We start from the raw sequence: 13,875 nt of genomic DNA on the forward strand, positions 1-13,875 counted from the left end.
CCCCTCCTTCTCTTCTGGGCTTGGACCCGCCCTCCCAGGCCAGGGTCGTCGCCGTGATATACTTCCTGTGGAACCTGCTGCTGCTGTGGCCCCAAGTCCTGGTCGTGGCCCTGTTCTCAGCCCTCTTCCCCCGCTGCGTGGCCCTGCACTTCCTGAGCCTGTGGCTGGTGCTGCTATTCTGGGTCTGGCTTCTGGGCACGGACTTTATGCCGGATCCCTGCTCCGAGTGGCTGTACCGGGTGACAGTGGCCACCACCCTTTATTTCTCCTGGTTCAAAGTGGCTGAGGGCCGCACCCGTGCCCGTGCTACCATCCACCTGGTGTTCCTGCTGAATGACAGCCTTCTCCTGGTGGTCGCCTGGGTGACTCAGAGCGCCTGGCTGCCCAGCGGGCACCTGCTACAGAGGCTGCTGCCTGCGGCCGGCATCTGCTTCCTTCTGGGTCTAGTTCTGCGGCTGGGCTACTACCGCTGGCTACACCCTAACTGCCACTGGGAGCCTGACCAGGTGGACAGGGCCCAGGGTTTCCGCTTCCTCGAGGGGCATCAGCTGCCTCAGAATAGACGCATGGCCCAGTTGGCTAAGAACTTTTTTCCCAAGGCTAGGGATGAGGCAGCTTTGCCACGGAAAGGAGAGGTGAATGGTGTCCTTTGAGGCAGGGTCAGACCCAGCCAGGGGACTGAAGGTCAGATGGAAATCAGTTGGTAGAATGTAGAAGATATGCTACTTATGCTGCTAAGGGCCTTGATTCACTCAATGAGCACTTGATGTCTGGTCTGTGCCAGGCGCTCAAGACCAGAGTTGAGTAAGACAGAGCCCTGCCCTCAAGGATGAGAACAAGATGAGAAGGGCTAGGCCCTGGAAGGTCAAGGGCCCCAATTTTGTATGAAACACTTTGGGAGGAAGGAAGAGACTCCCTTTTCCCTCTCTCCCAACTAGTATACCCCAAAGCATCCCAGTGTCGGTATTTTTATCTCCCTGGCTACCTCTAAAATAATTGGTGGAGGTGCTGTCCCACCCTTGGTTCCCGTATCCTGGACTGGAAGGCCCCAGGACCTCTAGGATGTGGTCTCTGGAATTCTTCCTCCCCTGCCCCACCCCAGTCATTCAGTTAATTCAGCAAATGTTTACCGAGGGCCTTTTCTGTGCCAGGAGGATCATTCTAGCCTTAGCAGATCAGCTGCCATCCCAGCTCTATCCTGTACCCCCTCCAGCTACTCCAGAGCAGGCTCTCCTGCTGGAAGTCAGGGAAACCGGACTGCCTGACCCCTGTCGGCCCCTCCAAGGCCTCTGCCCCTGCTCTCAAGGAGTGACCTTTCACAAGTGCCTTGTGAACCTGTGGTTGAGTAATTTTTTATGCTTATACTTTCTACCTCAGAGTCTGTAAGCTAGAGACACGTGTGTGTTGTTTTTGTTGAACAGTATTATTAGATTATTATTAAAACCTCATGAAATCCTCCAAAAAAAAAAAAAAAAACTATCATGCTGTTTTATAGTCTTTTTTTTTCTTACTAAGTCTTCAAATTCCAGTTTATATTTTCCACTTACAGCACACCTCAGTTCAGACTAGCCCCATTTCAAGTGCTCCGTAGCCACGTGTGGCTAGTATTAGTGCAGTCCTAGAGCATATAATTTTCCCCATAAGATATGATAAAATAGCACTTTGTAGGTACTCGAGAGGGGGGTGTAAAGAGAAGAAAATAGCAAAGCCAAGTGGCACCATGGATGCTGAGCACTCATTTTGGTGTCTCATAAAATTGTGAAACTTTGCCTCAATGAAATTACATATTCCTGTATTTATGGATCTTCATGTTACACAATAACGTTAAATTTGTAGTTGTCCAAAGCTCTGCTGGGTGTAATACTTGAAGGAATTCTCAGATAGTCAGTAAGACCAAATCCATGTACTAGGGCTTTTGGATAATGAAGAGTTTGCAGGAGTTTAATACCAGTGAAGGAATAAGTTTTTGTTAGTCCTGTACAGAAAACCTTTATGAAGTGAGTAACAGACATGTACACATGTATGTGTTACATATGCATATATAAATTATATATACACACACATGCGCACGTTTATCATCGGTCTTATCATTACTCTTAAGAAACAGTAGCAATTAAAATCATTCTCTTTTTTTAAAAATGAATTTGTTACATAAGAAAGATGTGGCATGATCAGGAACATTCCTAAGGTTAGTGGTGTAAAGTGAATCTATATTATAAAGTAGAAGAATGTTGAAGAAGCTTTGCTTTTAATTTAGTTTGTGATCATGTGAAAAAAAATCCTTAACATCTCTAAGCTTTAGTTTGTTCTGTAAAAATAAGATGGAGATAATCCTGCCCTTTTTTCCTGATATGGTTTTGATTATCAAATTGGACAAATGAAGACTGAAGGGACATACCCTATTCTTCTTTTTGTCACCAGGATTTAGTATAGGTCTGACAATAGTATAAATATTGAAATCAAAGGCTGAATATATATAAAAGAACTTTCTAAACTGAGAGTCCTACAAGTGGAAGTTATTATGTTTACTGGACTTGGTTTGTACTCTTTATTCGTATTTAAGTTATTTATTGGAATATGAGAAGTATAAGAATTTTTGCCTATATGATCAATAAATAGGATTGCCTCTTGTGGTTGTATTCTGCCTTACCATTAATATTTTATTTATCAGATTTTGTCTTAAACATTATATATGTTTCTAAAACATGTTATAATTATCTTATTTTAAAAGAGTATACAGGTAGAAATTTTGTTGTTGTGGGATAGACATGACTATTTTTACTGTACCTAATCTTTATCAGCTTAAAAATCAGCCTAACTGAAACACAAATGCAAGCTCATTGGATGCCAAAATTGTGGAGGCAGAGTAGCAATATTTAAATTACTGGACTGTGGTCTTCTAACTAGAAAATGCCTCTGTAATCGTGGGAGAAACTCCATCTTTTTCATCTACAAGGGATGTAGCACTTCATAAATGCTTAGTGTAGAAGTAAGACAAAATCATAATGAAAGAGCAAGTAATGTTCACCCAGAGCAGCATTTCAAAGTGATCTTCATGAAAACATTAGCTTTTCCTAGCATCAGCTATGAGTTTCTGTAACTGCATACTTACTGAGTCATCTGTAGCAATTGAAAATTTGGAGATTTCCCATTTTTAGGGTACATTTCCCCATTTTTAGGGATATTTCTCATTTTTAAGGTATATTCCTTTTATCTATTACGAATGAAGTAAGCAAGCTGCAGATGAGATAGCATGTGCAGTGTGACATATTACTTGTCGTTTTCTGGGAGTCAGTGAGGAACTTTACGGAGCAGTTGAATGTTGGCAGTGTACTAGGACACCATTAACTAAATGATACTCTCTGGGAGTTGTTGGCATAGTTTTCTGTTTTCATTATAGTCCCTCACTTCCACCTTCACCCCAAACCTTTGAGTATCTTTGAATATTTGGTAACAGAAAGATAACCAAATCACGCTTGGTTTTTTTTTTTCTTCTTCTCCCCATGACAGTAAATATTAAAATTTTTGGTGAGAAGAAATACAGTGCATATTACTAAAAGATATATGCAGTGACAGCGTAGACCTCTTGTCCAAATGAAAAATGAGTGATCTATTGATGAAATGAAATCATTTGCCTCAGTTCAAGGCAGGGAAGAGGGAACTTGCTCCTTCCTTGTTGATCTTTTTCCCCTGATGGCTAGATATGCCTTTTTTTAAGCAATTCAGTTGTGAACAGTTTTCAGCTTATTTCTGTTCCATTCTGAATTTTACTGTTTGGTGCTGTGCTCAGGCACAAGGGAAAGAGGATTGAAATCTTGTCCTTTTTCTTTAATTTTGTTTCTTTTGTATCTTGTATCTGCTCATTCTTAGCTTAGAAAATACTAATACCAATTGGTTAAAGCAAGAAGTTAATTTCATGACTGCTTGTTGTAATCTAGTTCCGAACAATTTTTTGTTTGGCCCTTAAAAATTCCAATCCAAACCAGTGAAAGCTCCCAAGAACAGTAAACTGGCACATTTGATATATACCAAATTATAGCTCATGCATTTGACAGTATGCTCCGCATTAAATTTTGGTTCTTTGTTAGTGTCTCGCTGACAAAGTTCAAATGAATAATAATCTGTGGAAAAAAAAAAAAGTTCTTAGCTGATTTGGGAATGTAGTTGAGCCATGAGCTACAACTTTTGTATTGAGTTTTTAAAGAAGCAGAAGAAAAGGAACATGATTTTAGTTACATGAGTGCTTTTCATACCCTTAACAGTTACATTATGACTAGGGCAGATGGACTGTCATGGTGATATTTCAATTGCTAGTCCTTAGATATCATTCTGGGAAGATATTGAGAGAATAAGAAGGCAACATATTCTTAAAGTTTAGTGGTACAGTTGAACCACTGCTTGAATTGCCAGCAAATTGAACTGTTCAGAGGAAAGGAAATGATATGTATACATAGCAAAATTTTTCTCTAGGGAGGAAAAAAGAGGTGCTCATTTTTATAAGGTGATTATTTTGGAGATAGTAGTTTGCAATTTGTGGATATTGTGAACTGTTAATGTGTAAAGCACATTTATAATAAATGAGTTACAGGGTATATATGAAAGCAGTTTTTACAGTATCTAACCTAGTTCCAGTAGCTTAGAGTATGTATTTTGAAAGTAGTATAGGATTTCTTTCTCTGACCTACTCCTTTTAGAGTTTAATTTTTCCAAGTTCCTGCCACTTATTGTATAATTGTTTTGTTGGGTCTAAATGCTATGTCACATTTCTCCAAAGATACAGATTGCCAAAAAGCACATGAAAAGATGCTCAACATCACTAATTACTAGAGAAATGCAAATCAAAACTACAATGAGGCATCACCTCACACTGATCAGAATGGCCATCATTAAAAAGTATATAGGGACTTCCTGGCAGTCCAGTGGTTAAGTTTCCACGCTTCCACTGCAGAGGGCATGGGTTCGATCCCTGGTTGGGGAACTAAGATCCTGCATGCTGCATGGCGTGGCCAAAACAAAACAAAAACCAGAACCCTCTACAAACAAATGCTAGGGAGGATGTGGAGAAAAGGGAACCCTCCTATGCTGTTGGTGGGAATGTAAATTGGTACAGCCACTATGGAGAACAATATAGAGGTTCCTTAAAAAACTAACAGTAGAGCTACTATATGATCCAACAGAACCATTCCTGAGTATGTATCCAGAGAAAACCATAATTCAAAAAGATAATGCACCCCAGTGTTCATTGCAGCACAATTTACAATAGCCAAGACATGGAAGCAACCTAAAGGTCCATTGACAGATGAATAGATAAAGAAGATGTGGTACATAAATACAGTGGAATATTATTCGGCCATAAAAGAATGAAATAATGCCACTTGCAGCAACATGGATGGACCTAGAGATTATCATGCTAAGTGAAGTAATTCAGGCAGAGAAAGACAAGTATCATATGATATCACTTACATGTGAAATCTAAAAAGTGATACAAATGAACTTATTTACAAAACAGAAACAAACTCACAGACTTAGAAAACAAATTTATGGTTACTAAAGAGGAGAGGTGGGGTGAGGGATAAATTAGGTGGTTAGGATTAACATACACACTACTGTATATAAAAATAGATAATCAACAAGGACCTACTGTATAGAACAGTGAACTCAATACTCTGTAATAACCTGTATGGGAAAAGAATAGATATATGTTTATGTATAACTAAATCATTTTGCTGTACACCTGAAACTAATATAACATTGTAAAGCAACTATATTCCAACATAAAAAAAAATAAATGCTATGTCCTTTATTCTGACTATTTAAACAATGTTGTGTCTTTCTATAGGAATGTTAAGGACCAAATACCTAATATTGGATGTTTATCTGGTTTTAGAGACAGTTAAAAATTTTTTTTAATTAAACAAGTAATAGATGAATAATATCTCAGAAGAAATCAAATGATACAGCAATATATGGAAAAAGGAGTCAAATTCCTCCTGCATATCTATCTTTTGTTTATTTGCCTCCCTGGGTAATCACTGCAGTCAGCTTGATATCTTTCCAGATCTTCTATTCTGTGTGTGTGTGTGTGTGTGTAGGTGCGCACACATACACACGCACAGTTTTATTTTGTCTCTATATTTTTGACGTTGCATACATTGTTCTGCATTCTATCCTCTGTACCAATATGGAATATCTTTTCACGTCATTACATACAGTTGTGAGTCATTCTTTAACTGCTACATAGTATTCCTTAGCATAGAATTGTTGTAAGTTTATTAGTCTTTTAAAAAATTAAAAACAATGCTCTTGGAATAGACCCATTGTGTGCAGGCTTAGAGCTTTAAATCTGGAAGTGGTGAAAACCATTTGGTTTCTTTAATTTTCTAAGTAGGCAGAACATGTTAAGTTTTTTTTATCAGAACTGTGGGAGGAAGCAAAAATTGGTTAGTCCACAGTTGGATTATTTCAACTTCTTTTAAAAATGCGTGGGACTTCCGTGGTGGTGCAGTGGTTAAGAATCCGCCTGCCAGTGCAGGGTACATGGGTTAGATCCCTGCTCCAGGAAGATCCCATATGCCATGAAACAACTAAGCTGGTGAGCCACAACCATTGAGCCTGTGCTCTAGAGCCTGCGAGCCACAGCTGTTGAGCCCCTGTGCTGCAGCTACTGAAGCCCACATGCCTAAAGCCTGTGCTCCGCAACTAGAGAAGCCACTGCAGTGAGGAGCCCACACACCACAATGAAGAGTAGTCCCTGCTCACTGCAACTAGAGAAAGCCCGTGTGCAGCAGTGAAGTCCTAGCACAGCCAATAAATAAATAAATAAATAAATAAATTTATTTTTTAAAAATGCCTGTATTGTGTTATACTGTTCTAGGTATATGATTTAATGCAGTTGAAACTGAGTTTCACTTGCATTGCTGAGTTCCCACTTGGAGTTGGGAAGAACAAAAATGATTATGGTTTTTCTGCAGTGAGACAGGATGGATAAAAACAGCTTATATTTAAGCTATATAGATCTTTGATAAATGTAACCAAAAAGAAAGTCCATCCATGAAGGTAGGAGCCCTGTATTTTCCTTTTCATTGTTAGATCCCCTGCACCTCCCATTGTGCATAGTGTGACAAAGACGTGAAGGTGTATGAATGAGTGAGTGAGTGCATAAATGCCATATATTATGTATGAAGCATGTCAGTCTTTGAGCCATGAGTTGAAAATAACCTGGCAGTTAAGGCTGCAGAGATTGATCTTGAATTGCATTGGTATTAACCCATCTATCATGCTGAGCACTTAAGCTTTTTGATAAATTATCAGAAATTTGAGTTATTTTGCTCTCCTGCTATGCTTTACTTTCTTTTATAAGTACTGTTTCTTTTTTATCAGGTGGATTAGCATTATCTAAGTTATTACCTCAGTTACTTTTACTTAGGTAAATTTTGGCCAAACCATTCAAAATGAACAATCACGATGTGTAGTTTTTGGTGTGTCTCCCACCAGTGGTTCCTAATTGTAATTATTTCCATATTGAGGATGATTGCTGTTTTTAGTTCAGCTTACGAAGAAGCACTTTTTGAGTGCCTGCTTTGTAATGGGGCTGATGCTAGATGCTGGGCTACAGAAATGAATGAAGTGCCATCTTGGCCTTCCTGCATCTCGGTGCCCAGAGGGGAATACAAGAATAAGAGAATGTCAGTGTTATGTGGCAAGTGCAATTGTAGGGGTGTACACTAGACCAGAGTTTTGTGATTTGGTGTCAGTTTGGCCATTCTGAGATTGAGACAGTCTGTAGGCCTAGAGTTTAAAGTATCTGTAAGGCTTCATCATGTTGCACATTTTGGCATTATTACTTTAGGAGAACCTACAGGTGAATAACCAGTTTTTAGTGTGTGTGTGGTATTCTTTCCTCCCTCTTTCAGTTTCTTATGTATGAACTGCTCAGAGCAAAGATTATGAACCATGTCTGGCCTCAGCTTCCACTGGCTACTGAAAGAGAACTCTTCTCCCATTATCATTTCTTTGATGTTGTTATCCTTTTTCCTTATATTAGTTTGAACGCTGATACTGACATTGTCAAGATATGGCAGAATTTAGGATCCTCTGCTAGTGATTTCTTTTCCCTATTTTGGGAGGAGGTTCTGAAAAGAGATAAACAATCCAAGTTTCTGTGTCTTTGTCCTTTCCCTTTCTCCCTTCAGGTACTTGCAGGTGGACACTTTATCTTAGCCTGAGGCAGAAACAGTGCCATCCAACTATGTTGCTTTTCATTTCAAGTTGGCAGCAGCTTTGGCAGCATTGCAGTAGTTTGGCCTGGTGTTGTCAAGTTGTAGTTGAAAAGATTCCAGCATTCATGCCTTTCAGAGTAAACAGTGCCCGCTTTTCCTCACATCTTTTTTCCACCCTGAATTTAGTGTGGTGCCAACACCATTTCCTCTTGTATTTGGAGTCAACCTTTATAGGTCCATATAGACCCATATTTCTGTGACACTAGAATGTAAGCTCCATGAGTGTAGCACCTCTTGCTTACAGGTGTATTCCAGCACTTAGAATAGTGCCTGGACAGTATGTGAACAACCCTCCCTGAAGGCTGAGTGAGTCTTTAATGCATAATCTTTTCAGAGCAAGGGATTGTGTTCCTATTCTTTATGTGAAGCTTTGTTGATTCCTTATAGTCCAGCAATAGCATGATTGGGCTGGGCTGCCTCATAACCAGTATCATTTGCTAGGCTACTAAGGAAATTCCTGTTGTTTGGCTAACCCAGGGATGAGGGGAGAGGTTCTAAATGAAGTCTTTTTTTGGGCTCTTGCGCTTGGGATCCGAGGTCCCTGCAACATTAACCTAAAATTCTGGTGGGAGATTTTAGGCACCCAGCCTCTTGGGAGTATCCACAGAGGCAGAAGTTCTTATCTTTTTGGTTGTGGCATGGTGCAGAGAGTTTCTGAAATTACCCAGGGTACCTGTGCACTAGGTCATGACCCAGCAAAGCTGAGATGCAGTTTATTTTTGTGTTTAAGAGCTGAGGATCTGCAGCCAGACCTCCTTGTTGGAATCTAGGCACTGTCATTTCTCTTATGTGTGATCTTCAGCAACTTATTTTGCATCTCAGTTACTTCATCTGTAAAATGGGAATAAAGTAGTACCTAATTCATAATGTCACTTGAGGATTGATATAGGCAAAGGGCTTAGAACGTGCCTGCTATCTAGTACCACTATTCAATAAATATAAATATTTACTTGCTGGATGCAGAGAAAATTCATACCTATTTTACTCATTTTCATTCTAATGTGCTTCCCTGAAAAGGGTGAGAAGGCACAGAGGTGCAGCTGATGTTTTGAGAATCTCACACAGGAGGTGTGTGGAGGCATATGGAGGCCCATGGAGGTGTTTTGAGCTTATGATGGCACATAGCGTCAGCTTCCAGTACCCGCATCCATCAGCCTGTGTGAGGTGGAAAACAGTAGAGAACCTTTGATCTGGAGAGCTCTAATTATCCCCATAGCAGGCCTTGCTCAATTTGAGTGTCGTGATTTTTAATATTTGAAAGTTCCAGAATTGCTGCTATGGGATGTAGCCCTTTCTTTTTCTACATCTCTCCTGCTTTTGCTTATTCAGTTGAGTGAATACGATGCTCTACTTCCCACACAGATACCCAAATAGCTCTGACTGCTGAAATGTTAGGTATCTTACTGTCAGCACATAACTTGTATTATTGGATGTTTGAAATTTTCACTGTTACCTGGGTTTGAATCCCAGCTCTGCTAAGCTTCAGGGTTTTTTGGTTTGTTTTGTTTGTCAAATAGGATAAAAGTATCCACCTCATAGGATTGTTGTGAGAGTTAATGATGAATACAAAACACTTAGCATAGTGTGCATACTGGCATGTAGTAAGTCTTAAATATTAGTTGCAAAGTTAATATATCTGTCAGCTTCATCACCGTGGTCATTGTTGTTCCATGTTTCTTCAAATAAGCAGTGAAATGCAAAACTCGCATTAATCCTCATTTCTGCTTGGGATTGGCTGACTAAATGAAATGTAGCAGTTCTCTGCTTGACGTGTACTGTAACCTTTCTTTTGCAGTCAAGATTTTACTGCCTTCAAGGGTGTACATATAGGGATTCTGGAACACAGCCCTGAGAGTTGGCTTTCCTGGTCCTGTATTCCAGCTCCTTTCTGCCCAAATGTTGTAGCCCACATTTCCATTACACACTCCCCTTGATGGCTTCTCCATTAAAATTGCAGTAATGTAATTTGTATTTTGTCCTTGAATTGAGGCCAGAATTAGGAAGTACATCCAGTGCTTTTGGTAGCAAAGTTCTGTAATGGCTGTGAGATAACTACTTTGATAATAACATACACATTTTGTATGTATAACCACCAGTGTGTTAAATACTGTTTACAACTTATCATCCTAGATTTATTACATTTCTTTTCCTGTAATTTGAGAAACATCCTTGAATGGTAGGTGGTATTATCTCTCATTTACCAATGAGGAAATGGAGGCCCAAAAAGGTTAAACAATTTGTCTAAGATTGCACAGCTCTTTAGTGAGACAGTTGATTCACTCCACAGATTTTTTTTTTTCCTCCAAAATTAGAAAGTTGAATCCCAAAATTAGGGTCAGAATTTTTCCTAGAGAAACTTATAAATGGTATGGCCAAATAAGGAGAGTAGGTAAAAGAAAGTAAATAGGTGGAAAGAAAGTGTGAAGAAGGTTAAGTTTGTATTGTGGATCAGCTACAAAAAATAGGAAGCAGAAAATATCATTAAAGCACTTCAGTTATTGAAACAATTCTTAGAAGGCAGTTGTCCTGTCTGATGCAGGATTTTTTTTTTTTTGGATAGTGTCGCATTTTAACTTGGAGATTCAGAATTAAAACTTAAACATATATGTCGGACAGAGGGTGAAAATAATATTATCAGTGGAAAGGAAAATGTAGAAATGGGAATGTTATGTATATTTAATAGAAAAGTGATCGAGATAAAGTGTATTGAGATAAAGATATATGGGCTAAGTGAGGGTTTAATGTAGACATGGTTCAGAGAAGGCTAATTGCAAACATTCTTTGATTCAGTGAGAGAAGATTCAGATAAGCGTTCTGGAGTTTGTTGCCATAGTATTAAATTATATCTTTCTAGAAATGAGATCCCAGTGTGAAGCTTCTGTCTTTATTTGGAATTTGTTTTAAGCAGGGGGCAAGGAAGTAAACACTGAATAACTACTGCAACTCTGAGGAGGTATTTGTAATACGCTGAGGGTTCAGAAGTGAATTTCATTAGCTGCATGTTAGTATGTCATATCTGTTACTCTGAGGCTTTAGCTTTTTCCTAAGATGCCCACCTTCCTTATTTAACATTTTCATACGTTTAAACCCCAGCAAGAGGCTCAAATTATGCATTTTCAACTTACCGATATCCAGCTGCATATACTTAAAATGTGCTAAACATACCCACTTGCTAACATTCACTTCCAGGGGATAAACTGGCCTTACCACCCTTCCCCATCAGCAGACTCTTAGCTTCTGGGTTTGCAGGGAGGTTCTCATCTACGTAGCTGCCCAGGCCCCAGAATACTGAGGTTGCTTTTGATTCATCATCTCCTCATCTTTGTATTTTGCCAAGTCTCTTAGTTCTTCCTTTGGAATGTATAGTTTGTCCCTTTCTCTTCCTCACTACTAGTTGAATTTTTTCCTTTTTTCTCTGTCGAGGAAAAGATAATTGTTACTTGTTTTTCAAGAATTCCCATAAAGCTCTCCAAGTAATTTTTGAAAGACATCTTTCTGGATAGTGCCTTTCTTTTTTCGCTTTAGTTATTTCACCATAGTTTTGCTGCTAGAGTATGTTGCTGGAGAGTTAGCTGCCTATTGGAACTGTAAGTTTCAGTGCTGCTCGAGGAGACCATAGACATTGGCATTAGTTGGGGGTGGCATAAGAAGAGTTGAAAACATCAGCTCTTAACAGTAATAAGATCACTTTCCTTATGTGATTGTTTTGAATTTGAACAACAAATTCATCTGTTTTGCCTTAAACCAAAGGTAAGATATGTTTGAAGACAAATATGTGCAGCTTACTATGAGGAAATTTCTACCTTACAAAATTATTTTCAGAGCAGGCTAATTATATTTACACCTGAGTTATGAACATCCAGTTATGTAAGAGGATGGTAAAGTATATGATCATTTTATTTGAAAAGTGTTGATGTGTTTTTGTTTTCAAGAAGAGTGAGTTTTATAATTTATTAATTTAAGGGGGCACTGTTTCTGTAGAAAAGATTACCAGGAATATAATTGGGCCTTAATGGCAGTTTTCTTGCCAGGAATACTAAAAAAAAGGAGGAGATAATTTTGGTTGGAGGCTTGGTCTATGTTAAGAACACAGCAACAGTTCAGAAGAGCATTAAGAATGTTTACTAATTTATATGTCTGCAGTTTGTTTAGAGTCAATAAGTTGACTATGTCTTGTTCAGATAGATTCTTTAAAGATTGTTGGTAAAAGACTCCTTCCCCATCACTGATTTCCAGTATATTTATATTGTGCAACAAACTATATATGACTTTTCAGTTGAGGAATTACATTAATGAGGCACGGAGTTTGCAGTTCAGTAGGAATCTAGACAGAGTGGTATAGTGGAAACGTTGCCTGACGTGATGGATGACTAGCTGTAGGACATGAGGAAAGCCACACTTCTCTCTTGCCTTTGGTTTCCACTCTATAGTATAAGAATTAAACTGAGGACCCTTCCAGCTCTGAGTCTCTGATTTTTGTGGTGCCACTCAAATCCCTTTTGAGGTGTTTTCTTGGAGAAGAGGTGTTTGTTCCATAGCCTTTTCTGTTCTCTCAAAGCCAGCCTAAACGCTCTGGAGTTTTGGAATTTTTTTTTCCCTCCGTTTGCAGTTACGTGACCTAAACAGATACTGAATTTTGACCATAGTATTAGCTTTGTGCTAGCAACAGCATTTTAGCAACAGAGCAGGATTGTTCCCAAACTAGAAATCTGTTATAATTCAAATGTTGATGTAGAAGGGCTTCAAACACTTTGTTTTACATAGAGCCATTCTTATGAATATCTGGGATGCTCATTCTAATAATAACTGCAGTATAATGAGGTATAGTTAAGAGCATGGACACTGGAGCCATAGTTCCTGGCCCGTATCTGTCTCTACCCCTTGCTCATTTTGTGACTTTGAACAAGTTTTAATGATAGTACCTACCTAATAGGTTTGTTGAAGAATATATGCCTGGCCTATGGTTCTATATATGTTTAGCTGTTAAAGCTATTATGTATTAATTATTTTTAGATTCCAGGGGCAGGCCCTCCTACCTTTAATCATCATAATAATCCTGTGAAAGTAGTACTATCATTATCCTCATGCAGAGATGGAGGCTCAAAGAGGTTAAATAACTTGCATCACATAGGAAATAGGTGCTAGAGTCATGAAACTAGTTAGGTCTTTCTGACTCATTCCAAAACCCAGGCTTCTTCCTTGTTTATATATACTGCTCTAAGCCCAGTCTTTGGAAATTCTAAATGCTGTTAAGTACTCATTGGGCTTTGACTTCAGGGAGACAGTTGGTGAGGCCAGAGGCCCAGATAGCATCTGAATGCCTCTTCTATCACCAGGAAAAAATGATGTGTCTTTCAGGCCTCAGGGTTTTCTATGAATTGTTTTCATACAATGTGATTTTTGTTTGTTTGTTTTTTTGGTCCCTCTCCTCTGCAGACTGAGGCAGCATCAGCACCCAGTCCCAGATAGCCTTTGTTTGACAGTGGTCTTGGGGAGTGTCTGGGCTGGATTAGAAGACTCCTTTGCTAGGTGTACATTCTTAACTGAGGAGAGTGAAAATTGTAACATACAAAAATAATTGTAGTGAAGGTAATAA

At 39.0% G+C, this 13,875-nt stretch overlaps 2 protein-coding genes across 12 annotated transcripts in view; both read left to right on the forward strand.

Moving 5' to 3' along the window:
- The window catches only part of PEAK1 (pseudopodium enriched atypical kinase 1), a 272,370-nt gene that overhangs the window by 21,931 nt on the left and 236,564 nt on the right, over positions 1-13,875 (forward strand). The gene's annotated exons all lie outside the window — the stretch shown is intronic.
- On the forward strand, positions 12-653 carry LOC130844715 (XK-related protein 8-like; the record flags this gene model as incomplete). The annotated part of the gene is made up of 1 exon (XM_057720806.1): positions 12-653. A coding segment is annotated over one exon (642 nt), but the record flags the coding sequence as incomplete, so codon positions are not given.

The sequence above is a fragment of the Hippopotamus amphibius genome, chromosome 2 (genome assembly GCF_030028045.1).
Source record: "Hippopotamus amphibius kiboko isolate mHipAmp2 chromosome 2, mHipAmp2.hap2, whole genome shotgun sequence".
NCBI lineage: Eukaryota > Metazoa > Chordata > Mammalia > Artiodactyla > Hippopotamidae > Hippopotamus > Hippopotamus amphibius.